Raw genomic sequence first — 26,784 nt, 5'->3', positions numbered from 1 at the left:
GCCCCCTTTTTTCTTGGACCTACAAATACGATCCCACTTAACAAGATGATATCTCTTGTTTCCCTCAGATTCCCGCCAAAAAAATTTCTTCCTGTGCTTATCCAGTTTATATATGACCATCTTAGGAAGCATAAACATAGCCATGTAGTAATACACTATGCTAGTTAAGCCTGAATTCATCAGGATCAACCTGCCCCCCGAAGATGCCGCATTCCCAATCCAGGCTTCACAACATTTACGAAACTTCTCATCTAAAAACAACCAGTCAATATTCCTGAGACTAGAGCCACTTACAGGAACTCCTAGATATTTCATAGGGAAATGACCTATCTGACAGTTAAACATGTCACCATAAGTATTCATAATAATGTCATCACCACCCACACAGAACACCTCACTTTTCTCAAAATTGATTCTCAAATCTGACATCATCTCAAAAATATATAGCAAGAGTATCATATTAACAGCAACAGTGATATCATGTTCAAAACAAATAACAGTATCATCTGCATACTGCAGAATAGCCACACCATCTTCAACAAGGTCAGAAGCCAAACCTGTAACCAATTTCTCCTTCTGAGCATTTCTTACCATCTTAGACAGGGCCTCCACAGCAATATTGAACAAGAAGGGGGAGAAAGGATCACCTTGTCTGACCCCTTTATGACTTTGGAAGTATGGGCCTTTCTCATTATTCAACTTGATACAAACCGTGCCCTCATATAGGATTTTTTTAATCCAACCACACCAAGTTTCTCCAAAACTCCTGTTCTTATGACATTCCAAAAGAAACTCCGAGTTAATCTTATCATAAGCTTTTTCAAAATCCAGTTTAGGACTAGACCACATTTCTTCTTCCTCTGAGTATGATGTAAAATCTCATGCAAGGTAAGGATACCATCCATAATATTTCTATGTTTAATAAAAGCATTTTGATGTCTACTGATGAGCACATCAGAGTAAAGAGCCACCCTGTCGTTTAGAACCTTAGTAATCAGCTTATATGGGCAACGAAGCAGACAAATAGGTCTGTATTGTTGGATCTTTTTAGCTCCATCCAGCTTAGGAAGCAGAGTAATTACCCCATAGTTCAAACGAGCCGCATCCAACGAATTATTATGGAACGCATCAAACAGTCTCATCAGATCTTTTTTAACAAACTCCCAACAGTGTTTATAAAATTCAACAGGAATATTATCTGGACCTGGAGCTTTATTACTTTCCATAGAAAATAAGGCTTTCTTCACCTCCTCCTCCGTAAATTTACCAGTGATAAACTCATTATCTTCCATACCAATTTTTTCCCCACTGGACCAAGTATTAGGATCCAGGTGGAACATATTCCTGTCCGCAGGACCAAATAGCTCTTTGTAAAAGTCTGTTGCATGTCTCAGTAGGTTTTGCGTCCCCTCAATCACCACATCTCCATTAACAAGAGAATGTATAGTATTTTTCCTCTTTCTACCATTAGCCACTCTATGAAAAAAAACTGTATTACGATCCCCTTTTAACAACCATCGCTCACTACATTGCTGGAGCCAAAAAATCTCATCATTATAAAGAATCTCATTATACTCAGCATATAATGTAGTTCTTTGCTCATAAACCTCAGGATCCAACGGTCCAATCTCTTCCATCTTTTCAATCTCTTCCAAATCTTTCTTAATCTCATCTTTTCTTTTCCTACTATGACCAAATCTGTTTGATCCCCACCCTTTAAAATATTTCTTGACACGTTTCAATTTAATATTGAGAATATCAATAGGATCATCTGCCCTAACAGCCTGATCCCAGATATTCTTGGCCTTAGGAAAAAAATCCTAATTCTTAAGCCAAGAGAGCTCAAATCTAAAATCTCTCTGCACCGGAGCACTTCTCACCTCCATTCCAGTAGATAACAGCAAGGGATTATGATCAGAAACCTCCCTCACCAGCTTACGAACATAAACCAAAGGATACATATCTTCCCAATTAAAACTCATCAAAACCCTATCTAATTTTTCCAAAGTAGGGTGACGTTGCTTATTAGTCCATGTATACTTCCCTCCTCCCATATCAATCTCTCTTAGGCCCAGGGAGTTGATAACATCATTAATTTCGCCACAAACTTAAGATTACCATGTTTTTTATTCTTCTCCTGCACCCCTCTAATGATATTAAAATCTCCCCCAATGATGTAAGGGACATCAATGTTACTACATGTGGCAAGCATTTCATCCAGGAAATCGTCTTTACGATCATCATGTGCCGCACCATATACCACAACCAGCACCCAGATGCATTTGTTTCTAACATCAAAAACACGAGCCTGCATCATAAAGTTCCCCAGCGTCCACGAAATCAATTCCAGGCTCTCTTTCTTAACCCCACAAAGGATACCTCCAGATCTTCCTACTGAGGGTAACCAATTCCAAACAAAAAAACCACCAAGGTCCACTCTACTTAGGTACTTGACAGGAAACTCTTCTTTCTTGGTTTCTTGAAAACCAACAAAATCAAGAGAATGATCTTTAATAATATCAGCAAAACAAGAAGCCATCCCTTTTCTACCTGCCCCCCTACAATTCCAAAAGACCCCTTTCATATAGCACCTTTAGAATTTTTCCCCCTCTGGGGCCCCTCTTAGGAATCTCATTGGGGGCACCCCTCTTCTGATCCAAGGATGCACCATTCTTCTGACTCCTAGTAACAGGTCTAGCTATCACCACAGGTTTCTTAATTCTATTCTTCTTTCTAGACCTCACAACAGTAAAATCATCCTCTTCATATTACCTTCTTCCATCCATCCCAACTCCAAAGGAGTAACTACCCCATTAGCATTAATCAAAGACATATTATTAAAATCTTCCTCACCTTCCACTACATCCTCTCTTTCCACCCTAGCATTATTATTTCTAAATTTCTCCAATTCCCTAATAATATCAATATTAACAAAATCATTATCAGGAATAATCACCCCCATCTTAGAAGCAGCTAACATCATTTTTTGGTTGGATAAAGCATCAAAAGAGTTGTGAGCATGTAGTGTACCTTATGCATTCCTTTTCTTGACAGCAGCACCAGCCTTCAACTGCACATCCTCCATCTTGCTCTACACATTACGAAGACTGAATCTCAAATTTTCCTCAGTAGCCAAGGGAGGGGTAGGGATCACCTCCACTTCCACAGCATTGTCAGGAGATTCCACCATATATTCCACCTTTCCAGTATCACATCCCTCCTTCTCAGCATCAACTGGAGTCACCTGAGGAGCAATTCTCACCACATCAGCAAAGGATTTTATTTCACTCACAGGAGATTTCATTTTTTCTGTTCATATCACCATCAGGAATATTACCACTTACAAGTTTTTCATCTTCCATGAATTCCATAGCCATAGAATCAATTAACAGAGAAGTATGCAAGGATACATCAGATTCTATGCTCTCTTGGGATTCCTGGATTTGTTCTTTTTTACCTCCAGAATGCTCATTCTCATTTTTTTCCTCCACAAATTTCCTGGGACTAGTATCAATTCTAGGTTTTTTATTTTTATTATCATCAACATCCTCATTTTTTTCCTTATCCATGTGCTTACCAGCACTAAGGATAGATTTACCACGATTAGGATCTCTTACCAGGATCTGATCCACTTCAAAGTAGAAATCATAAAAATGTTCTCCCAAAACAGCCTCAGCCACAGGTGGGATCTCATCCACATACCTGCAACCAATCTTCACTCTAGCAGAGGCAGGACGATGTAAGGTAGCATAGTCAATCTCCAAGGGGACACCAATCAAGGAAGCCACATAAGCCATGTTTCTTTCACTTCTCTTATCCAGAGGCACATTACTAACTTTAACCCATGCTACCTCCATCACTCCCTCAGATCCAACCGCAGAGGACCATTTAGTAACATTCACAACAGCACCACTAGTTTTAAACACAATGCGGCCCACATAACAAATTTGCGCAACAACTCTAGGATTAGGAAATCTCACTACAAACACTCCTGGTCCGATGGCATGAGCAGAACACCGCCATCCAGTGGCAAGATAATCATTCAAATCTAGCTCCGTCTGCCTAGTAGACGTCTCCCCCTCAACTATAGTCACCACAATATTGTTGGATCTCTCTTTCATCAAATTCGCAGAGCATGAATCATGTATGTAATAAAACCCCTGCCCCCTTGTTTGGAACGCACACATAGATGCAGCACAACTCCAAGGAAGAAATTCACAGCAAACAGAAGCTAGATGTCCTAATCGGCCACATCTCTCACAGAATGCTTGAGCACAGAACGCAGGAGCATGTTCTCGAGACTTGCATATGGGGCATGGATCATGAGTACTGGAAGGGTTCACCTGATTAGCTTTTGGACCTTGATTCCGACGCAGAGGTGTGGAGATCTGATGCTCTGTTCCCTCACCCGCAGATCCAGAGGACCCCTGGCTCTTGGGAACCCAGATCCCACCCTCAGCCGTCTGCTTCCCCATCGCAGCCTCCTCCCAACGCGAGGTGTCATCAGATCCAGAGGCGACATTCGACGTAGAGGAGTTGTTGTTGCCGCCGTCATCCCGCTTCCAGGAGAACTTTCGGTCACCACCACGACCGCCGCCCTGTCCAGGAGTAGGACCAGGCCCGCGTGCCCCGCGACCAGGTTCCCCCCGTCGGCCACCACGGAATCCTCGGTCTCCATCTCCCATCGGCGAAGGAGACGCGGTCACCGCCGCGAAGGAGCGTGGGTCTCCCCCGACTTTCCCTCTCCACCAGCCAAAGGAGTCACTCTCGCTCGATCTAGGGTTTCTCGACGGTGCTGACCAGAAGTGGGAGAACGCCTCCTCTAGGTCAAGCCGCGGTGCGGTTCGGGGTCTTATACCCCCTTCCGAAATATGAGCGACCCGATCACTTCCCACGTGTCGGGCATCCGCCATTGATGCGCTGAGGGGCTCCGAGCCCACACCGGGCCCATCTGTCGGGCCACCCGTCGTTCCCCTCGTCAAGCCCGACGCTACATCCCCGTCCACCCTCGTCGGAGCTCCGATCTCCGGCAGCCGATCCCGAATCCGCGCATAAAAACAAGGAAATGCCACCACGTCACCGATATCTAGGGTTTCCCCTTCCCGAAGGCATCTCGCATCAATAGTTTCACCCCTCTCATCCCGAAGTACTAACCTGAGTGCCTCCCGACGAAGGAGTAGCTCGCCGTCGGCGAATCGAAGGTGCCGCGAGCCGATGTCTGCCGCGAATGAAACACGCCATCTCGTGTCCCCTTCATCTGGATCTCTTGAGCTCGCCATCTCCCCGTCCCGGCCTGGAAGGGGCGGCGCAGGGGAGGAGACGGGGCGACCGGCGGGGCACGGCGTCCAGCGAAGCAAGCGGCGCGGCGCGGCGTCCGGCGAGGCGACCGGCGCGGCGCGGCGCGGCGAGGCGAGGCGTCGATCACGTCGCTAAAGGCTTCGGCGTCCTTAGCAAATGGTTTGTGTGTTTAGCCATCCAGGTTAGCCGTCTGCCATTCTCCATTAGCTCAGAATTTCATAAATCAGAAGAACTAAAACTGGACACAATAAAATGAAATGTCTATTTATATGTACTGCTAGAAATTCGTAACAACCTTTGCAATGGAGCTGTTTGGGTTAGCAAGAATTATTGTCTGTGGCCACTAAAGACTGCTAGAAGTGGAATATGGAAACTCTGTAATATTCAAAAGCTTCCCTAAGTTTAATTGAAACACTCATAAATTACACTAAATTATTTTGGAACATGCAGTTTGTGCAGTTCATGGTGCTAGCTAGTCATCCTAATTTAATATTTTCAGAAAGTAAACCTAGCTCGCTTGGTTGGGATAGTTGATGTACAAACCCAAAACCCAGGTATGAGTCCTCATGCTAGCTTAGGTTTCTATATTCACTTCTGCTTTCGGTACACCCTCCTAAACACAAAAACGGTTTAGATTAATCGATATCTCTTCATAATAAAGAACTGGATGGCCATATTCACATACATATTGTATTTGTTTTTCATACGCACACACCCTCCTCTGATGGGCAGGCCTGTTCATGTTTTCTCTATTTTTTAAATAGTCAAAAAAAAGAATGTTTGGAACACGATTCGAACCATGCACCTTTAGGCATTATCACAGCTACATCACGTGCTACATTTTTTTAATTCTGATAAACAACTACGGAAACGCAGTATTCTCTGTTTTGTTTTCTTTTTCTCTTTAATTTTTTCCTTTTTCTTTTTTTGCTTTCCTTTGCCTTTCTAAATGTGTTAGCTTTTTAAACCTCGCACCATTTGTTTTTTAAAATGATGATTTTTTTCAAATTCGTCATTTTTTCTTCAAAATAGGTGATTTTTTCACAAATTGATGAAGTTTTTTTTTCTAAACTCATGAACTATTCCTCAAATAGGCGAATTCTTGAAAGTTATTGAACTTTTTGTAAAGTTGATGATCTGTTATTTTAAAATTGATGAACTATTGCTTAAATCATAATTTTGGTATTCTAAACCCTAAACCTTAAATTGTTGGGAAGTTGTTCACAACTTTGGAAAATGTGTTAAAGTTTTTAAAAAATTCATACATAATTTGAAATTCCAAAATTATGCATAAATTAAAATTAGGTCCGTTTCATGAGTCGGAGTAACATCATCGCATTATAACACCCCTTTCGTCCTTACCGACACCCGTGCGTTTCACATGATATACATGCATATGTTTATTAAATCTATCCAACTTTTACCAGCAAGTGAGAATGAACATACAAATGACCCATGCAAAATTTGACCTATTACTTAAATTGTAATTTTGGTTCTAAACTATTTTTCAGTTTATTGAATAAGTTTCAAATGAATAATAAACATCAAAAAGGAGAAAATGAATTTAAGAAAAGTTCAAGATATTTAAAAATCATGAATTTTTAAAAATGAAAATAAGGTGGAAAAGAAATACGAAAGAAAAAGGAGCTCACAGGCAAAATTCAAACTAAAATAGGGAAACCGTTGTGGTTTTTATATAAGGGAAATATCATACTTGAATTTGTCATATCTAGTAATGTGTCATGTTGGTCGCTGCCGCTTTCATGTTGGCTACAGGTCTGGAGTTCGAAACATGGTGCGCAATGTTGTACTTAGCCCGGCCAAGGACGTATATGTAGTGGATCTATCGTGCATACGAAAATTAATGTGAAAGCTTCATATTATCTTTTATACGATTTGTAAGGAAGGGTGTATCGAAGCGGGGCTCTATTTTACTGTTAAGAAACATAACCTGGTATTTCTTCTAAGACTACATACGGGCACACGCAACAGAACACTGACTTGCACACGATTTACAAGCAGAAACCAAATAGCAAAAAAAGCCTATACCTTTTTCCTGTTATTGAAACTCGCTAAAGCCAGTTCTGATAAATATGTTTCCCTCCTAGTGATCTCTTGCTTGATTATCTTTGCTTCCATTTCTTCAGCTGTAACATGCTTGCAAGTACAATGAGACAAACGTATTATTAAAGCATTAAGCTGTTACATAAAGAATTTCTGATTTACGAAGACAAAGTTTGGCATGAACCAAAAACACGCACGGATCATCTTAAAGTGGGACAGGTACATAATTCCTCAACTTGGGCGTAGTTGTCGATCAACTTCCGCTCCGCGTTGCTCCGGGGCGGTTGGCCTCCATGACAGCCGCGCGTACTTAGGGTCCATCTGTCGGCTATTTTGACCGATTGCCCTGAAGAGTCTTTTTCCTGCTAATTTGATTCAGGTTTTCTCTTTCTCACCGGTCTCTTTCATCGGCGTTTTTTTTGGTTTTTCGATCTAAAATCGGTTTACGTTGTTCGTCGTCGCCGTCGACCCCACGCCTCTACTCCGACATCGGCCTCTACACCGATCCGACAGCTTCACGCGACACGGTGGCCCCTCACGACCGTCGACCGCGCGTATGCTCACCTGTCGCCCTGCGTCGGTCGTTGCCGCCTTGGTCCAACCGGGACCTCTTCATCACCACCCGCCTCTGTCGCCTCGTACGGTCGCGCACGGCTCCCGGCTTCGGCTGCGTTGGCCTCATCGGCTACCTTGGGTCGGCTTCGTCGGGCCAGCTCCTGTCTCCGGTGGTGTCATCTGCCTCGGACTGGCTGCATCGAGCCGGCTGTCGTCTCCAACCGCATCGGCCTCGGCGGCTGCTTCAAGTTGGCTCCGGCCACGTCGGGCTCATACACACGTCGTCTCACGCCCGGCTTCATCTCGGACTATGCCGCCCCCGGACTCCACCGAGCGACGTTCCCGACTTCACGCGTGATCGGATTGATCACCCGCCCGCCCGCGATCCGCCTCATCTATGTCGTGCGACCGACGTGGCCTATCAGTTGCGTGCGCCTCCGTAGGTCCCGTGAAGATTGTGCCGAGTATAGCGTGCCTTTCCCCCGATCGAGCAACGGGTTGTCGTTATGTCGCCCCGTCAGGCCGCAATGCCATCGCCCGCGGTTGCACCGACTAGAGCGTTACCGTTACGTGGCCCCTTCGGGTCATAGCACCGTGACACGCGGTCCCCGCGAGCCGTCGCATCACCGCCCCTTCAGGTTGTAGTGCCGCAACACGCAGTCCACGCCGCCGCACGAGGCCGTCCCCGTGACTGCACCGACCCCGACACGATCGCTACGTCGCCCTTTCGGGTCGTATCGCTGCGGCACGCGGTCCACGCTGCTGCCCCGTGGTCCACTCTGTCGTCCCCGCGCGTCGACTTCTACGTGACATGTGTCGCATAGCCTCCCTTGGCGCATAAATGTCACCGTTCGCGTCGGTCTTCGACACACGGTCGGGTTCTTCCTCGCCTACTTTGAGCATCGCCTTCGCGCTCTCAAGCAGTCGTCGTTAGGCCGCGGACGCTACTCTTCTTCAGCGCCGCTGCAGCTCGCTCACCCAAGTCGCGCCGCCCGTCAACCCCCTTCATCTCCGCCCAGCACCGGCTCATCTCGAGCGACGATGTCATTTTCCCCGACCACTTCATCTACTCTGACCACCGCTGGAGACATCGGGCCCCCGCCGATTTTCTCCATAACCTTCGTCGAGTCCTTCACTGCTAGCCTTCTTGACATGGCGTACGAGTTTGTGCATGTCCCCGTCTATGCATGCCCGGTGCTGGCAACACTAACGCGTGCCTTCTCCCCCGGTGTGTTCCCAGGCCTGGCAAACCTGGAGCAGCACATCGTCAATATAGCCTTCGTCCGTCTACGCATGCCTGATGCTCGCAACCTCGATGCATGTCTTCGTCCACAAAGCTTCTCCGGGCTTGGCAAACCCGGCACAACACATCAACAACAACAACTTCTTCCCGACGCACCACTACTTCAGCACCCCTGCGCCTATGACTAACTCAGCGTCTTCTTGCGTCCGCGGCTCCACGGTGACTTTCTTGACACCGGCTACCCCCACTCGACATCGACTACGACGTCCTTCGCGCGGACCCTCAACCATGGCTACATCACCCTACGCTCTTGGCCTCCTCAACATCGGCACAAAGGGCTCACCTCACTTAAGCAACTCGTCGGCTTCCTCTACAGTCCACGCATCCGCGATGCGGCACTGTTCCCGACGCTCCCATTGCGACTACTGGGGATGTCAGCCCGTCGGCCGTTATTCTCTCCAGTCTGGCCGTCTGTGATGCTCCTATTGTTTACAATGGTACCGCTACGACTGCAGGGGGTTAGAGATATATTTGGCGTACATGTATTTGGTAGTCTAGGATTTGTAATCTTTAGGAGAGGCTTCTTGCCCTAAGTCCGTACTCCTATATATACTCGTCTATCAAGCTCAATACAACATCCATCATATTTTGCACCAATATCCCTCTCTCCCTTCTAACAGTTCCCATTGGAAAACAATCTCGCCATCCAGGGAGTTGTCAATGGAGATGAATTAGTTGATGTTCTGCTGCAGTGGGTCATTCATGTCATGCAAACCTCCTATGTGTCGTTTTATTTCCTTGTTGGCCATATACTCCCTCCGTCCTAAAATAAATGACTCAAAAGTGACTCTACTTTGTATTAAAATTAGTACAAAACTTAATCATTTTCGAGTCACTTATTTTGGGACGGAGGAAGTACATTTTAGTCATGCAGATGTTGGATGTGCTCTCCTTATGTTCTTATACATTTGTTGCCACATCATGAGTCGATGAAGAGCGCTCTTTATCAGAAGAAAAAAAAACAGCACATACAGGATTCAACTACGCACAGTTTTTTTCAGTTACATGCACATTGATGAAATATGCAAAATATCTGAACCTACAATGCAAGACCTACATGGGTGTAGGCTGTACATAAGATGGAAAGATGAAGGCAAAAAGTCGATCTCCCTCTGCAGTACCAGACGACGATGTAACAAGATCAAGCCTGCGAGCAACATCACCAAGCTCATAGTGGGCGGCCATGAGTAACCAAACAAAAGTGAGAAGCTCCCCTCCTCCTCTGCTCATCTGTTGTGCATGTGCCTCTGCGTGTGACTTGCCTGCTGCATAAACGAGAAGCCTTATCCATATTTCTTTGATCTCCACCAATAATTCATCGATGGTCAATTCAGAATCTGGAAAGTCCAATAAAGCACGGGCACCCAACAGTATTTTGCCTTCAATTTCTCCAGCAGCCGACCAATCCTTATGTAGCACTTCTCGAATATATTTCTGGCTGGTAGAGAGGGGAAGATCCAGGCCTAGGGCTGCCGGGGCTACTGCCTTAGCAGTTGAAGACTCCTTCACAAAGTAATTACAAATTTGGAGGACAAATAGCTTAAGTTTATCCAGCACAAGGCTTGACACATCTCTGACACCACCCCTGCCGGTAGAGAATATTTTCTCTGGGAACAATGCAAGTGTATCTTCTGCAGTGGTACTGACCGGCAACATCGAAGGGTTTACAACAAGAAGATAGATCATGTAATTTGATATTTCCTCACATATGCTCGCAAGATTTGATCTATCTCCTTTGTTGTGTAGAGGTGATCCCTCCTCATCAAGTAGACCCCTTATATGATAATCTGTAAACAAATGTAGTTGGAGTATGGCATGCTCAAAAGGTCCTCGCAGAATCAATTCCAGTTCTGTGCTAAGTCTAGGCCTCATCCCTTTTGCTAAATCATCGAAACGATCCTGCTTGTCCAACCACTGTACCACACATTCCATGATCTTATGCTTAGCTTTGACATCCTTGGTGTGTCGTAAGTGCTTCCAGACCTTAGCCCAACCAACAAAATTTATGATATTTCTGATCATGCCAATGGTTGGTGATTCAATACAGAATATGGAGCGCAGAAGGTTATATTGCCCCATGGAATCTGACCACCACAGCCTCTTGTCCGGCTGAACAATGTTGAAGGTAGACCAGAACAAGTTGGTAAGCCAGTGAAAATTCCGTGCTTTCAAGAATGCCCATGCCCATGGTGATACCATTGCCATAAGAACTGAAACAAGTTCCATAAAAATGCTACCAATGAGTAACGCATATGTTATTGCAATATCCACTCTGCTATAGCTTTCTTTCCTGTTTGCATAGAAGAGCACAAAAGCAACCACTGTAGAGATATGCACAACACAGCGAAAAATGCTACCTGTCCATGACCTAAATAGAACAGCCTTGGTGTAGAGGTCATCATATATAATAGCGAGTTCCATCTCAATGATCTTAAGTTTTGCCCCATGCTCTGCAAATCTTCCAAAATATTCTACTAATGTAAACCGAATTTCATGCCCCATTTGAAAAGTCGCACGCCCTGCAAGGAATCCCCGAATATAGCGTGCCGTATGGAGAGCATAGCAAACAATGTCACAGTATCTATCTTGCTCAGCACTTAATAGTGGCAACTGATTATTTTCATAGTTACTAGTGGTGCTATTAAGGTCATCCTTACTCCCATACTTGAGAGCCCATATCCTCTCCCCGTACTTAATTATTCCAGAAACAAACACAAACATGGCTGGAATTAAAAGCTGATTGCTGTTCCCCATTGATTTCCAGAAGACATATAATGCAAGGCTGACTTCAACCAAAAGATTCAGAAAATGCCTTAGCCACAAATTGTTATCCTCAGATGAAAAGGCAGTAATAGTGTCTTGTCCGCCAAGATGAACAAGGAGGAAAGGTGCCCAAAAGAATGCCAAAGACATTGTCCCTGTAAATGGATCCCTACTATTGATAGAATCTCCTAGTCGAGAGATCTGACCAAGAGTATAAAATGCAATCATGTCTGCCCCCAAATAAGCCAACCAAATTGAGAATCTTAGCAATTTGTTACTGCTTCGTCGCCTAAGCCCCCCTGTGAAGAAGAGGAATAGTTGCAGCGTAAAACTGAGAAGCACAAGTAACCTGATTTCCCACTCATTCCATAGCTGCACCAATATAATTGACAATTGCATAATGTTGATAATGGATGTTTATGTCTCTATGATCTCCTGTTGAACCAGTAATAAAAATATGTAAGGAATATGATTTTTAAAGAGTTATGAACAATTTAAAAACAACTTGTAAAACTACCGCATGACCCATGCAATTGTCAGGAAAAATACACGATAAACGACGCGAGGTGGTGGCTGCATTGAACGGTGGATACGGTAGCAACTCCATGCGTCCGGCCGTCGGGATTAGAATGAACAAAGGGCAATTGAGAGAAAATCTTCAAATTGTTATGCAGGAAATCCTGCACAGTTTTTGGTTAGCCTTTTTTCATGCTATTTGACTTTCTCAATTTTGTTTATTGCAAAAACAGCTGACACGCTTGTAGATTGTTTTCGGCAAATACCTTCTCAGGCTGTTTTTTTTAGCAGACTGCAGTTTTGCTATATTATTCTTTTGTAGTCCACTGATTAGTGTTTGTGATCCCATTCGGTTTTTTTTTCAGATCTTGTACTTAGCCTTCATTTTCAATGATTACCTTGTGCCTCGATCAGGTTCTAACCTTAGGGGAGTGTGAGAAGGTGCACACAGCTTTGATGTAGTGCAGCTTTTTCTGCTACTGGACTACTATGCCTTAGATTTGGATGTCACAGCTCTTCTAAAAGTTTTATGCCCTTATACATACATATCCATTACAATTTTGGTGTACAAAATGCCCATGCATTTCCTTGGATCTACAGTTATTGCATAATCTTGTTCATTTTGCATCATGAGAATAGTAATATAGTTTACTGTCAGCTAAAACTTCCCTCTAAAGTTCATATAGAATTAGAGATAAGGAGCAACTATTATGAAGGCATGACTTCATAAGACATTATTGTCTATGTTGCACCTATGTACACTAGCTTCAGCCATTTCTTCCCTCTATAGGGCAAGTCTTCTGTACTCCTTTTGTTGTAAGTAATATCTTCTTTTATGCATAGCAGCAAGATGCACTGTTCAGTAATTTTGTATCGGTTCTTATAATTCTTTTCCTAGCGATGGAAAAGGTGTAAGGTTGATAAAGGGAATAATACCCCCAGTTGATCATTTCAAGTCATAAATTTAAATCATTCCCTGGTCCACGGAACTGAGGGCAGAGCTGGTGCACTGGTGAAGTCCTCCTCACTTGTGCTAAGAGGTCCTGAGTTCGAACCAGCCTCTCTGCTTTGCACTTCGCAGGGGTAAGACTAGGTTCCTTTGGACAAAGATATGACGAGTCACCTCTTTCTAGACATTAGACATCACATACAAGTCTTGACTTCCCCATACCCCCCGCGTCGCATCCCCGAGCGGGGCGACCGGGGCGGCCGTCCCTCACCATGCCGTACAGCGCCCCTCCTTCACTCTCGCTCTCGCCGCTGCCGCCGGCTGGTGCGGCCGGGTGTTACCCGCACGGCACCATGGTGAGGCCGGCGGTGGCGGCCCCCTCCCTTCCTCGTAACAGAATCCGGCTCGGGCGGGCATGCTCCGACGGCGGTGTACTTCGGCGACGACGCTCCGGTGCAGATCCGGAGGTGGCGAGGCGATGGCGCGGCCCCTTGGCGGCGGCGGCGGCGGTGGTTGACCGACAGCGCCCGATATGGGCTTCGGCGGGCCGATCTGGCCTCCGGTGCATCGCTTCCGGTTGGACAAACAAGCTACAGGCGATGGGGGCGGCGACTCCTGTGCTACGTCGGCTGCAGCACGGCTGCGGAACTTAGCGGGCCCGACCTGGGCCCAGTTGGCTAATTGGCCTGATGTGCTCCTGCTCCTACTCCTGCATCCGGTCTGCTACCGCATGAGTCGGTGGAGGTTGTTCCCTCCCATGTGGCTGAGGTGTTGCCGGTCCCTGTCTTCGGTGGCTTCGGTTTGGTCCGACCGGCCTCGCAGCCTTTACCGCGGAGAGACGACTGTTGTCATGCATGTTGGTGGGCGGTAGGCATGGTGGAACCGACGTTGGTCCTGGGTGGTGGGTGTGAGGGGTTGGGAGAAATCCTTGCTGGCCTAGCCGGCATGATGTGGTGACGCCTGTGGGCGCCGCCACCCTTCCTAAACGGCGTCGGTTCTACCTCTCCCCCACTCCCCTACGTGTATCGGGAGAAATCCTAGGACTCGTCCGGGCAACACAGCGTCGTCGTCGCAGTCCTTTTTGAAGGTGTTCCTTGATACGCGGGAACTCGGAGGCATTGGAGTAGGATGGCATTCTCTGATGGGCGCAGCGGTTGCGGGATGCTACAACTTTCGTTGATCCGGTGCTGCTGGCATTCTTTTCTCTTGTTTTTTCTCTTGGGCGTAATTGTGTTGTTGGCCCCAGCAATGAACTCAGCGTTGTATCTGTTAGGAAAGCAACTTATCTTTATTGAAGGCCCAAGGGGCATATATATATTACACATGAGTTGAGGTGCAAGGAAAGTAAACATAGACTAATAAGGAGTCCTAGACTAATATTAATAGACTAATAAGGACTCCTAGACTAATACTAATACTTCCTAACACCCCCCCCCCCTCAAATGCAAAACTTATGCAATAGCATTGCATTTGAAGAAGTGTAATACTAAAAAAAATGATAATCCAAATCCGCGTCTTGAGAGTGTCGTCGTAGCATGAAGAGTCTTCAAAACTTGTCGAGTCGCCGAAGGAGATAACGAAGAGATGGCACATCAGAGGTAGACACCGCATCACTTGAAGATACAAGATAAGTATCAAGAGAAGATGGGTTCTCAAAAGAAGATGGTACATCAGAGGAAGACACCGAAGAGATGACACATCAGAGGAAGACACCGCATCACTTGAAGATACAACATAAGTATCAAGAGAAGACGGGTTGTCAAAAGAAGATGACACATCAAGAGAATAAAGCATTGCGCGGAAAATCATAGTCCACGACAACCGACGGCAAAATAAGCTCGGCGGTTAAGGCAGGATGAACATAGATTGACAATGCAAAAGAAGTCCAGAAAATTCTATAGAAAACAACAAGGGCAAATAGGCCACAAAAATTGTATAAAAAGGATCAGGACCGAAGAAAAGGCCGACGGACAAAGGTATGGTGGACTCGCATGACGTGATAACACAAAATATGAACGGATTTGATGGACGCAGCGGAAAAAAAACTGAAAAGCATATACGAAACTAGATGCGATAGCAAGCATCAACATGTGAGCAGCAATGGTAGCTTATAGAAAAGAGCCAGCAAGCATGTAAGCAAGCAGCACATGATAGCAGGAGGAGAGCAACACGCATGCAGATGGATGTGCAGGAACATAGCAGCAGCCAGCCAGGAGGAGCACACGCGGGCGGGGCAACAGTGAGGAAACGCGGGACACAGGAAGCCGGCGGCCAGGGACGACTGGCCAACGGTGGAGGTCGCCGAAGCTCCGGTCGGAGGGAAGCAGCGGGGCCCGCGACCTGGAAGTCTACGGCGGCGTACATCCTGGAGGGAGTAGCAGCCAGTGCAGGCACCCGATCCAGGAGCCGTGCGGGGCAACGCTACAGGAGGCATCGGGAGCCAGCAGCATGCATGGTTTTTGGAGGAAGGCTGCAGCGCTTTGCCCGTGTCTGTATCGATCTGGCAGAAACAACACGGGATCTAGCGTTGACCAGGAGACCACGATCTAGCAGAAAATCTGAAGCAACAGCCGGTGTGGACAGCGGCGGCTGCGGGATCGAGCTTTGATCAGGAGGCCTGATCTGGCAGAAACCCGAAGCAGCTGCAGATCGATCTGGTAGAAACCCGAAGCAGCTGCAGGTCGATCTGGCAGAAACCCGAAGTAGCTGCAGGTGTGGACGGCGGCGGCTGCGTGACGACGGGATCTGACTGCCAGCAAAGATCACGGGAGCCAGCGCGGAATCAGCAGCAGCACATCGGGAGCGGGTGCGCGTCCAGTCGGCGATGCGGGAGACGAGGCAGCGCGAGACGGGAGAAGACGAGATCGACCTAGAACAGATCGATCGAGAGAAAGAAAAAAAAGTTGGATCGTAAGGACGAGTTGCAGCGTCCGGAGACCTAAAGCTAGGCTCTAATACCATGTTAGGAAAGCAACTTATCTTTATTAAAGGCCCAAGGGGCATATATATATTACGCATGACTTGAGGTGCAAGGAAAGTAAACATAGACTAATAAGGACTCCTAGACTAATACTAATAGACTAATAAGGACTCCTAGACTAATACTAATACTTTCTAACAGTATCGGGTCGTTGCTATATTAATATAGTGGGGCGAAAGCCTATTTCGAAAGAGACTAGGTTCCTATAATCCCTCCCCAGACCCCACCTTGTGTAGGAGCTTCTATGCACTGGGTCTGTCATGTCTCCTGATTCACGGTGCAGCCTTGCAGGCAAGACTTGTATGCTTTCACCCTTTGTGACAATGTTCAAACTTTTGAACATGTTCTCCGCCACCTCTAAATGTAGTTCGAACTACTCAAAGTTCATCGTGGATTTGTAATATTTTAATTTTGTAAAAAGTTGCTATCATATATTTCTTAGGCTGGACCGGCGCAGCAACGCGCGCCTTCATGTTCTAGTGACCCATCAAGTGTATTTATTACTCTTTTTACCCATTATATTGTGAAAGGATATGTTAATGTAGCAATTTGGCCCCTCTTATCAATATTTAACATATTGCGTTACTCAATTGACCCCCATCATCTCAGAATTTGTGGCTGTCACTTTTCTTTTCCCCCGCCTGCCCGTCTCTTAGGTCGTACTCAATTTCCTCGGAAGATTGAAAATGTAAAGATGAACAATAGCATTGTAGCCTATCACACTACATTAGGCGCATCCCTTATTTTTATTGTATCCAAGAAGAAATTAACAACCGAATCCAATGCAATGAAAATGGCAAGAATGGATGAGGCGGAAGATCTAGACAGTTGGGACATCTACACCAAGCATACATATTTAAAATCTTCTTTATAGCGCTAGCATCATTAAGGACAGTAAAACCAAGCCTAATCCGAGGCCTCTCATGCATCCACACTCTTTGCCGTCGGATTCCATGTCTTAATCATTCCTGGCCGTCCTATGCACCTTCTCATCATACAAGATGTGAGGGTTTCATCTATGGTGGTTTAAGAGGTTCTGAGCTCTGACCCTGTTTTCAAACAACGACATTGGGCAAGCAAGCACAAGTGGTAAATCAGTACCTTGATCGAGTCAGTAAACGTGCTGAAGACAAGACTTGGACTTGATGATTTCCTCTCTGTACGTGATGGCACACCTGCCATATTCACACAACAGAGTAACTTACTTAGACACTAGTTTTTTTTTCTTTTGCCGATTACTTGGACACTACTTTTACCTGTTCATCAGGTGTAAAACGGAGAGCAGGTTTGGTCGACAGGAACACTCACCAGAAGCAAGATGATGTTTGGCGAAAGTTCAAACCTCGAAGGAGGGAAATACGACCTGCCCATTAAAACAAGTCAGTAACCAAGGTGGAAACCAGCAGTGGACACATGTACGTACTCAGTTCGGTGCAGGCAAAACGTCGAACACCTAACGGGCAACATCGGATCAGCCATAGAGTCTAGGTGAGCTAGCTCTGGCCGCAGTCTAACGCCTTACGACCCAGCCATGGGATACAACCCCGAGATCGGCGGTTGCAGGATGTCCCACGGCCGGGGAAACGGAACAGTGGGGAGGTAAGGAAGGGGGCATCGGCCGGGGCGGCGCAGCTGGACACGGCGCGACGGGTGGAATAGTTTTGCTTCCATTGGCCCACGGCGTCGTGAACTCCCTTCCTAAACTAATATAAAAGCGTTTGGATATCCGAAGCATATACTTTCGAAATAAACAGTAACGTAAAAAATAATACTAAATATTTTTAAAAATTTCTGAATTTTTGTATAGATGATTGTATTTGTGTCGCAAACATGCATGACAATTTTCATGTGATAAGGAGCAGCGGTGTTTCGTCGGTAAAAAAACAAATTTGAGGTGATATTTAAGGATAACTTTTGATGTTCAATTTGTTTTTTCTGCACAAGCAAAAATGTTTTACCTTTTTGCCTCAAGATTTGCACGTAGCATTTGAATGTGGCAAAGTATATAAATAAATTTTGTATTGATTGTTTTTTCATTTTAATATTTTTTTTGCCCCGGAAATGCATTTCTGCGTTTGGATCAATACTTTATTGATCTAAACAATTTTATATTAGTTTACAGAGAGAGTACTACTTTACTTTACAGTGGGAAATTACAGGCGAACCTACAGAACGCGCTTGCACCAGCACAATAATGTTTATCTTAGAGCAAGTACAATAATGAGCTTATAATCCGTTTACATGGTATTTTTGTCTGTACGATGTGAAAAAATAAGGGGAGTGAGCGCTCATACAAGAGCCTAGCTATATAGGATTTCCTAGGCAAATATAATTAATGTGAAGAAAGAGATAGAAAAGAGATGAAAAAAATACTAACGTAATAGCCAACCTTATTGTTCACATTGTTGTATAAGTGCATATAAATGATGGCTATAGATGACATGGCAGCTTCATATAGCTTTCAGCTGGTTATATTAATTATTAACCATGTTTTTACAGACTCGTCGTCGATCTCATATACCACCGTTATGTAAATTGGTGCATGTGTGAGGGGCCTAAGTCATGCCCAATGCATAGCCTCAGGATGATGCCATGTATGCCACGTAAGATCGGATGTAGGTTTGGATGGTGTAGCGGGATCCTAAGCAGGAGACGGTTGTTTGAGAAGAAAAAGTATGGTCCGATGTAAAAAGCTAAAAAAATTGAAATAAAAAGTAAAGATGCATGTATATTGAAACCATTATTTTTTTCATTGACGAGGCCCTTTAGTGACAGCTTGTATTGGAGAGAAAAAAATGTAAATGTATCAACCTACTTTTTTATCACAAGGCAATTGTATTCATATATCATCATTGTATATATCCTAAGAGCAAATACAATAAAATGACGTAGGCGTACTATAAAAGATACACATTAAATTTGTGCTTAGTTGGAGGAGACATGGAAAAAGAGGAAAAAGAAAAGCAAGCTACAAGCTTACAGCCGGCTATAGCACGAGACCCAACGATCTTTGTAAAAAAAAAATCCATGTTAATAGCACGACATACTACTATGACTAATTGTACATGAATGGATTATTAGATTGGGTATAAATAACATGGAAACTTCATATACCTAACCTTTGCCTATACTATTAGGGCATATATAATGGAAGACCAATTTGGTGATGCCACATAGTCCATATAGGCATAAAATATAAAACCATTACATAAAAAAAATTATTGTCCAACGAAAGCTACCATCTAATAGAATCTACGCAACGTCAGACATATATCTCATGCAGCATAGAAGGTGGAAGCAACAAAGGTCCCCATCTCTCCTTTTCCTCCCCCATTTCTCTCACTCTTTGAACTTTTTCCACTTTTCCAGCCGAAGAAGCCGACTCCTCTGCAAGCTACACCTATGGTCCAGCGCCTGCATCACCAGCGTGGCATTCAACCCTAGCTGGCATGTAGGGCAGTAGGTCTAAGGCGACGCGATGGTCATGCCCTTAACCATGCTCTAAGGGCATGTACAATGATAACATATGGATACACATATCCCATGATAAAAAATAACTTGAAGCATTTATATTGATTTTCCTCTCCAATGCAAGCTATCACTAGTGGACCTCATTAAAAAATAGAAAATAAAGACTAATACACATGCATTGCTACTTTTCATTCTAACCTTTTCAACTTTTTACACCGGATCATATTTTTTCTTTTTAAACACTTGCCTACTGTAAAGGATCTCGTTTTCTCATCCAACTTACTTTTTCTGACATCCGATCCTACATACAAGGCATCATCTAAGACTATGCATTGTACATGGCCTAAACCCGCCAGCCCTCAATTCCCCCTCCCCGTCACCTGTCCTTGCCGTCGTTGCCCAATTCCCCCTCCCCGTCACCTGTCCTTGCCGCCGTTGCCCGTGGGGACACGCCATCGGGCAAAGCTGGGCCGGCGTCAGCAGCGATAGGGCTTCCTCATCTCCCGCTCGGTGTCGTCCTTCGCGGGGAGACGACGCGTTGGCGTGGGGCGTGGCAGCGTGATAGCGTGCGTTGGGCGTCGGTGACGCGGTCGTCAAGCTCGGACGCAGTAGGCTACACATTGTGGTGGTCTCCCGTGGCGCGGCGACATCTATGGATCGGTCAGATCCGGACGCTGGTGGTTGCGCGGGGGGGGGGGGGGGGGGGGGGCTTTGCCGCCGCCGGTGGGGCTCCCTCCTCGTCCCCTGAAGGTCATCCACCTCACGCGGTGGTGTTCGTGGCGAAAACGGCCGGCGTGCACCTTGTCCTGAACTAGGAAGCCGTGCTGCGACCCGGTTTTGGTGCCCGATGGTGGTCTCTGTCCCGTTCGCTGGCACATGCCGGAGGGCTACTGTCGTCAACCTCCTCGCGACAGTCACCAAAATGGTAAAAGCATTTTGAATATCCCAAGTAACAAAGAAAGGAGAAGGCAATGGAATATAAAGGCGCATGTGACCACTTCGTGAATTTTAAGATAATGTGTCGGTTCAATGTCTCAGGATGTTCATAAAGGTTGGATATGTATGTATGTATTTATATGGATGAGTGCATATTCATGTATGTGATCGATTTTGATTGTATCATATTTAATAAAATAGCAAAGAACGAAAATATATGAGGCCGATCGTTCTTGAGGATTTTTTATTCCTTTTGTTACTCTTTTCTTTGTAAGCAAAGGACGTCCGAATATGCCCTTAAATTATTTATAGATATATATTTATTTTATTGATACTTGTCTTATCTATGTTTATTCTTGACCTAAAGCTTTTAACCTTACTTTCTATCATTGTATGGAAGAATGAAGAGTCTTTGTCGAGAACACAACTCCTAAACTGAATTTCGATCGACCTGTTTATTTAATCTAGTCTTGCTAAAATTAATTAGTCTTCATTTTAGTAAGATGGATGATAAAATAATATACGATAATCAGGAAGTCTTGATATTATTTCATGGAGTCCCTTCTCAAATCTTAGAGCATCTCTAGCAGACTCCGTATAAAATGGTCAAACCTATAAAAAAAATTATGTTTTACACTTTTGGTCTTAAAAAATGTTCAGAACAGAAACCGTAAAAATGGTCCAGTCCGCAAAATTTTTAAGGGGCGCAAAAAAGCAACACCCGAAACCCTTATTTTTAAAGGTTGAAAGGTGGATTTTAGGGGGGGAGGGGGCGTATACCGGTCAAACCTCGTCAGAGCAAACACGCCGCCGTGGAGTTTGCCGAAATCCGTCCTAAACTCGCCAAAATTCATCACCGCACCACGGAAAAGGCCGATGGACGCCGCAATCGATCGCTGTCGATTTGAATTGGACGAGCTTGACCTCGTTGTGGCCTCCCATTACCTCAGCTTGGCTACTGGAATTCTCCTGGCACGACCGGCAAAGGGACACGACTCGACCGACGCGGCTGGCAACAAAGCAGGACAGTGTCGACGGGCGATAGGGCATGGACGGCCGGTGAGGCTGGACACGGCCGGCGTGGTGATGGGGCGCGGCCGACGGGCGACGGCCGATGGGGCACGACCAACGAGCGATGGGGCGTCGCAGACGGGGTTGGATGCGACCGGCGTGGCCGGCACGACCGGCTGGAGGAAGGGGCGGGGGCCTCCAGACGGGGGGAAGGAGCTATTTATCCTAGTTTTACAGTTTGTTTTACAGTATCTATTCGACCGTAGCTAGAATGGACTCTTAAAATGCCTTTTTTTTAAATCCGCATCCCAGTTTTACAGTTTGCGTTTTAATGGGTCCGCTAAAGATGCTCGTAGATTGAGAAAACAATGCCCCTTAGGTATCTTTTTTTTTCTAGCAAGATTTCTGACATCTTAACCTTGTATTTTAAAATTCTTAAATCAAATCAATTAAGAACCAATTCAAATTCATATAATAAAAGAATCATGCTACACTACCTCACCCCTATTGATAATCATTTTGGCCAATACTGTCAAAACAAACCCTAACCTTGGTTTGAGGGTAAAACTATGGTATGCTTTCTCTAAATCTAGTATGGACAGGCCTAGTTACTCTCTTGCCCAAACTTATGCAAAGTTAAAAAAAAATATGGAATTCAATCAGTACTATAAAATCTAAGTATTTTATTGATCAGGCTGCACCCAGATTTGAACTGGGGATCTGGCACCGTTCTGAGATGATTGCAGAAAGACGATTTCAAATTACGAGACAAGTTTAAGGTACTTCAAAAATTGCGTCTCAGTTTGAAGTACATATCACTGAACTCAAATTGTTGTATTTGGGTGGACAATTCACGACCAAGAGCGACGCAACTCTCGTCGATCACAGAGAGCACATCAGAGAAGACAGCAAGAGAGTTCGTACGCATAGGGACGAATATGTGCTATTAAATTGGTCCAAGAGATAGGGATATACGTACCATATACAACACTGCGTCGGCTAGTTTAAAGCAGATGCTCCATGATAATGAGACGATGCTACCTTCGGAAGGACATCAAATTGCTTTCTTGCGAAACATGATAGTGAGAGAGAGGGGAAGTGATTGCAGCTAGCTGGACTTCCATTTTCTGTTCTTGCAGGGGAGGAAGTGGGAGATAATTTGTGCGTTGCTTGCAAGATGGGCAAGGTACAAGCTACGGTGCTTTTCTTGTTTCGTTTTTTGATGCATTCCTTGCAGGGCTGGTCACTCTTTGTAGTTCTCTATCCCACACGCTTTTGTGCTTTCTTCGGTGGTCCATGGCCGGCCACCCACGGTGCAGTACCGCAGCCAACTATTTTTTGAATTTTAATACGATAAATAAATTATAATCTGTTTTATAAGAACATATATAAAAATATTATTTGTTATGAATAGATAAAATTTAAAAATGGTCATAGAATTTGAGAAGTGTTAGTATTTCAAAAATATTCGTTCAGATCAAAGTGTTTATATATTTTTGAAAATAATTCATGTAGTTTCAAAAGTGTTCAACTACTTAACAAAAATAATAATACGAATTTATGTATTTTTCATGTAAATAAACAAATCCATGCTTTTTTTTTCTAAAACATGTACTCCCTCCGCTCTTAAATATAAGTCTTTTTAAAGGTTTCATTAAAGGACTATATAGGGATGTATATACACATATTTTAAAATGTAGGTTTATTTATTTTGTTCTGTATGTAATCCCCTAGTAAAATCTTTAAAAATGCTTATATTTAGGAACGGAGAGGGTACAATTTAAAAGGTGTACAAGCCTTTTAAAATACTCAAGTAATATAAAAAGTGTCCGTGTACTTCAAAAATGTACATGTAATTTTAAAGAACTGTTCACGTAATTTTAGAAATGTTTGTGACTTTCGAAAACAATTCATGAGATTTTAAGAAGTGTTCAAGACCATTTAAAAATTATTCATGTAATTTTAAGTAATTTAAATATCACGCACACATTATTCAGGAGTGTATGCGATTTCTAGAAAAATATGAATGTAGTTCTAAACAGGAACACAAGAAACAAAAGGTACAGAAAAAAAGCTGAAAATGAAAAAGAAAGGAAATATTATAGAAACATGAAAAGGGTGGAAAGGGGAAATAGAAATAAGAAAAAGATCTTGAAGGGTATAAAAATCCAGAACGATATTGTTTGGACTATGTGCCAAGGAAACAAATATTGTTTAATACTTCCTCTGTCCGGAACTACTTGTTGCAACAATGAATAGAAATGAATATATATATAACTAAAATGCATCTAAATACTTTCATTTTTTGATAAGTATTTTCGGACGGAGGAGGTAGGATAGAAAAGTAAATTTTGATTTAATACGTAAAGTATATGGAAGAAACAAAAAGTTCACTTGTGCAAATAAAAATGTTCATATACCTTAACGAAAATAATGTACATGAAGAACGCCTTGTTGATGGCCAGGATGCCTGGCTTGTCTTGAACAAGCTTGGCCATGTACTCACGTTCGATGCGTCTGACCGTCACTGCGCCTCCGGCGCCATGTGCTCCATCTCTTCGGCTCGAGAGACGAAGCAAACATTTAGGCCTTGTTTGGTTGTATTCAGTTTGAGGGGGGTTAAAGGGGATTGTCAGGGATTACATCTTCTGTAAGTCAAATTCCTTCTCAATCTCTTTCAAACCTTTCTAATTCCCTTGGGAAAGGGATTAAACAAACAAGCCTTTAGAGGGACGCAAGCATAGTGTCACCCATACCAAGAAGAGGTTAACAGAGGCGCGGTGTATGCGAGTGTTGCCTCCTCTGCCACGCGAAAGTGCCCAACCACTGGCCGCCAAACTCTTTTTCTGCAACCTTGGGCATAACTTCCACCATAGACGACACCGAACACTATGGTACAGTTGGAAATATGCCCTAGAGGCAATAATAAATTAGTTATTATTATATTTTTTTTGTTCATGATAATCGTTTATTATTCATGCTATAATTGTGTTGATTGGAAACACAATACTTGTGTGGATACATAGACAAAACATTGTCCCTAGTAAGCCTCTAGTTGACTAGCTCGTTGATCAAAGATGGTCAAGGTTTCCTGACCATAGTCAAGTGTTGTCACTTGATAACGGGATCACATCATTAGGAGAATCATGTGATGGACAAGACCCAAACTATGAACGTAGCATATTGATCGTGTTGTTTTATTGCTATTTTTTTCTGCGTGTCAAGTATTTGTTCCTATGACCATGAGATCATATAACTCACTGGCACCGGAGGAATACCGTGTGTGCATCAAACGTCGCAACGTAACTGGGTGACTATAAAGGTGCTCTACAGGTATCTCCGAAGGTGTCCGTTGAGTTAGTATGGATCAAGACTGGGATTTGTCACTCCGTGTGACGAAGAGGTATCTCGGGGCCCACTCGGTAATACAACATCACACACAAGCCTCGCAAGCAATGTGACTAAGTGTAAGTCACGGGATCTTGTATTATGGAACGAGTAAAGAGACTTGCCGGTAACGAGATTGAAATAGGTATGCGGATACCGACAATCAAATCTCGGACAAGTAACATACCGAAGAACAAAGGGAATGACATACGGGATTATATGAATCCTTGACACTGAGGTTCAACCGATAGGATCTTCGGAGAATATGTAGGATCCAATATTGGCATCCAGGTCCCGCTATTGGATATTGACCGAGGAGTGTCTCGAGTCATGTCTACATAGTTCTCGAACCCGCAGGGTCTGCACATTTAAGGTTCGGTGACGTTTCAGTATAGTTGAGTTATAGGTGTTGGTAAATGAAAGTTGTTTGGAGTCCCAGATGAGATCAAGGACGTCACGAGGAGTTCCGGAATAGTCCAGAGGTAAAGATTGATATATAGGAAGTCCTGTTTTGGTCACCGGAAAAGTTTCGGGCTCATCGGTAGTGTACCGGGAGTGCCGAGAGGGGTGCCAGGGACCATCGGGAGGGGTGTCACGCCCCCAAGGGGTCTCATGGGCTATGGGAAGAGATAAACCAGCCCCTAGTGGGCTGGAATAAGTTCCCACTAAGGCCCATAAGGTTTGAGAAGGAAAAAACACAAGGTGGAAAGAGTTTCCAAGTGGGAAGGTGGAATCCTACTCCAAGTAGGATTGGAGTAGGACTCCTCCACCTCCAATTTCGGCCAAACCTTGAGGGTTTGAGGCTGCCTCCTCCCCTCCCTCCCTCCTATATATACTAGAGGTATTGAGGGTTTTTGAGACACAACTTTGCCACGTGCTGCTCGACCCTATACCACGCAGTTTTCCTCTAGATCATATTTCTGCGGAGCTCGGGCGGAGCCCTGCTGAGATAGATCACCACCAACCTCCGGAGTGCCGTCACGCTGCTGGAGAACTCATCTACCTCTCCGTCTCTCTTGCTGGATCAAGAAGGCCGAGATCATCGTCGAGCTGTACGTGTGCTGAACGCGGAGGTGCCGTCTGTTCGGCACTAGATCGAAACGGATCGTGAGATGGATCGCAAGACGTTTCGTGCAACGGATTCCTGGACGGTTCGTGGGACGGTTCACGGGGCGGATCGAGGGACGTGAGGACGTTCCACTACATCAACAATGTTTCTTAACGCTTCTGTTGTGCGATCTACAAGGGTACGTAGATCGGAAATCTCCTCTCGTAGATGAACATCACCATGATAGGTATTGCGTGTGCGTAGGGAAATTTTTGTTTCCCATGCGACATAACCAATAGGTACTTCCTCGACGGCGGTGACAAAATCACTGCGGGCTCTAGAGATGTCGGGCGAGGGGGGCTTGGGGTCTAAGGCAACAGGGCTCGGAAGAAAGCGTGGGGCTCGGGGTCTGAGGGAACGGAGTAAGAAAAGACGATGGTTCTGTCGTAAAAGGCCGCATCGAAGTCGAAAAATATGGCGGTTGGGCTGCACATGGCAGCGAT

At 44.7% G+C, this 26,784-nt stretch overlaps 1 protein-coding gene across 5 annotated transcripts; it reads right to left on the bottom strand.

Annotated features, from left to right (window-relative positions):
- Positions 1-10,086: 10,086 nt before the first annotated feature.
- LOC123406736 lies at positions 10,087-22,983 on the bottom strand. Of its 5 annotated transcripts, none has more exons than XM_045099927.1 (4): positions 22,826-22,983; positions 17,685-17,791; positions 17,530-17,603; positions 10,087-12,418 (listed from the first exon to the last, which is right to left on the bottom strand). In XM_045099927.1, the coding sequence occupies exon 4, from the start codon at positions 12,380-12,382 to the stop codon at positions 10,274-10,276; it is 2,109 nt and encodes a 702-aa protein (XP_044955862.1). In that variant the 5' UTR covers positions 12,383-12,418; positions 17,530-17,603; positions 17,685-17,791; positions 22,826-22,983; the 3' UTR covers positions 10,087-10,273. The 5 variants fall into 5 exon arrangements, with proteins under 5 accessions (XP_044955862.1, XP_044955860.1, XP_044955861.1 ...); XM_045099925.1 differs by having other exon boundaries at positions 17,737-17,791; XM_045099926.1 differs by lacking the exon at positions 22,826-22,983 and adding an exon at positions 17,852-18,088.
- Positions 22,984-26,784: the final 3,801 nt, after the last annotated feature.

Source organism: Hordeum vulgare, chromosome 1H, assembly GCF_904849725.1.
Source record: "Hordeum vulgare subsp. vulgare chromosome 1H, MorexV3_pseudomolecules_assembly, whole genome shotgun sequence".
Classification (NCBI taxonomy): Eukaryota; Viridiplantae; Streptophyta; class Magnoliopsida; order Poales; family Poaceae; genus Hordeum; species Hordeum vulgare.
This window is presented reverse-complemented; position numbering and strand designations above follow the sequence as displayed.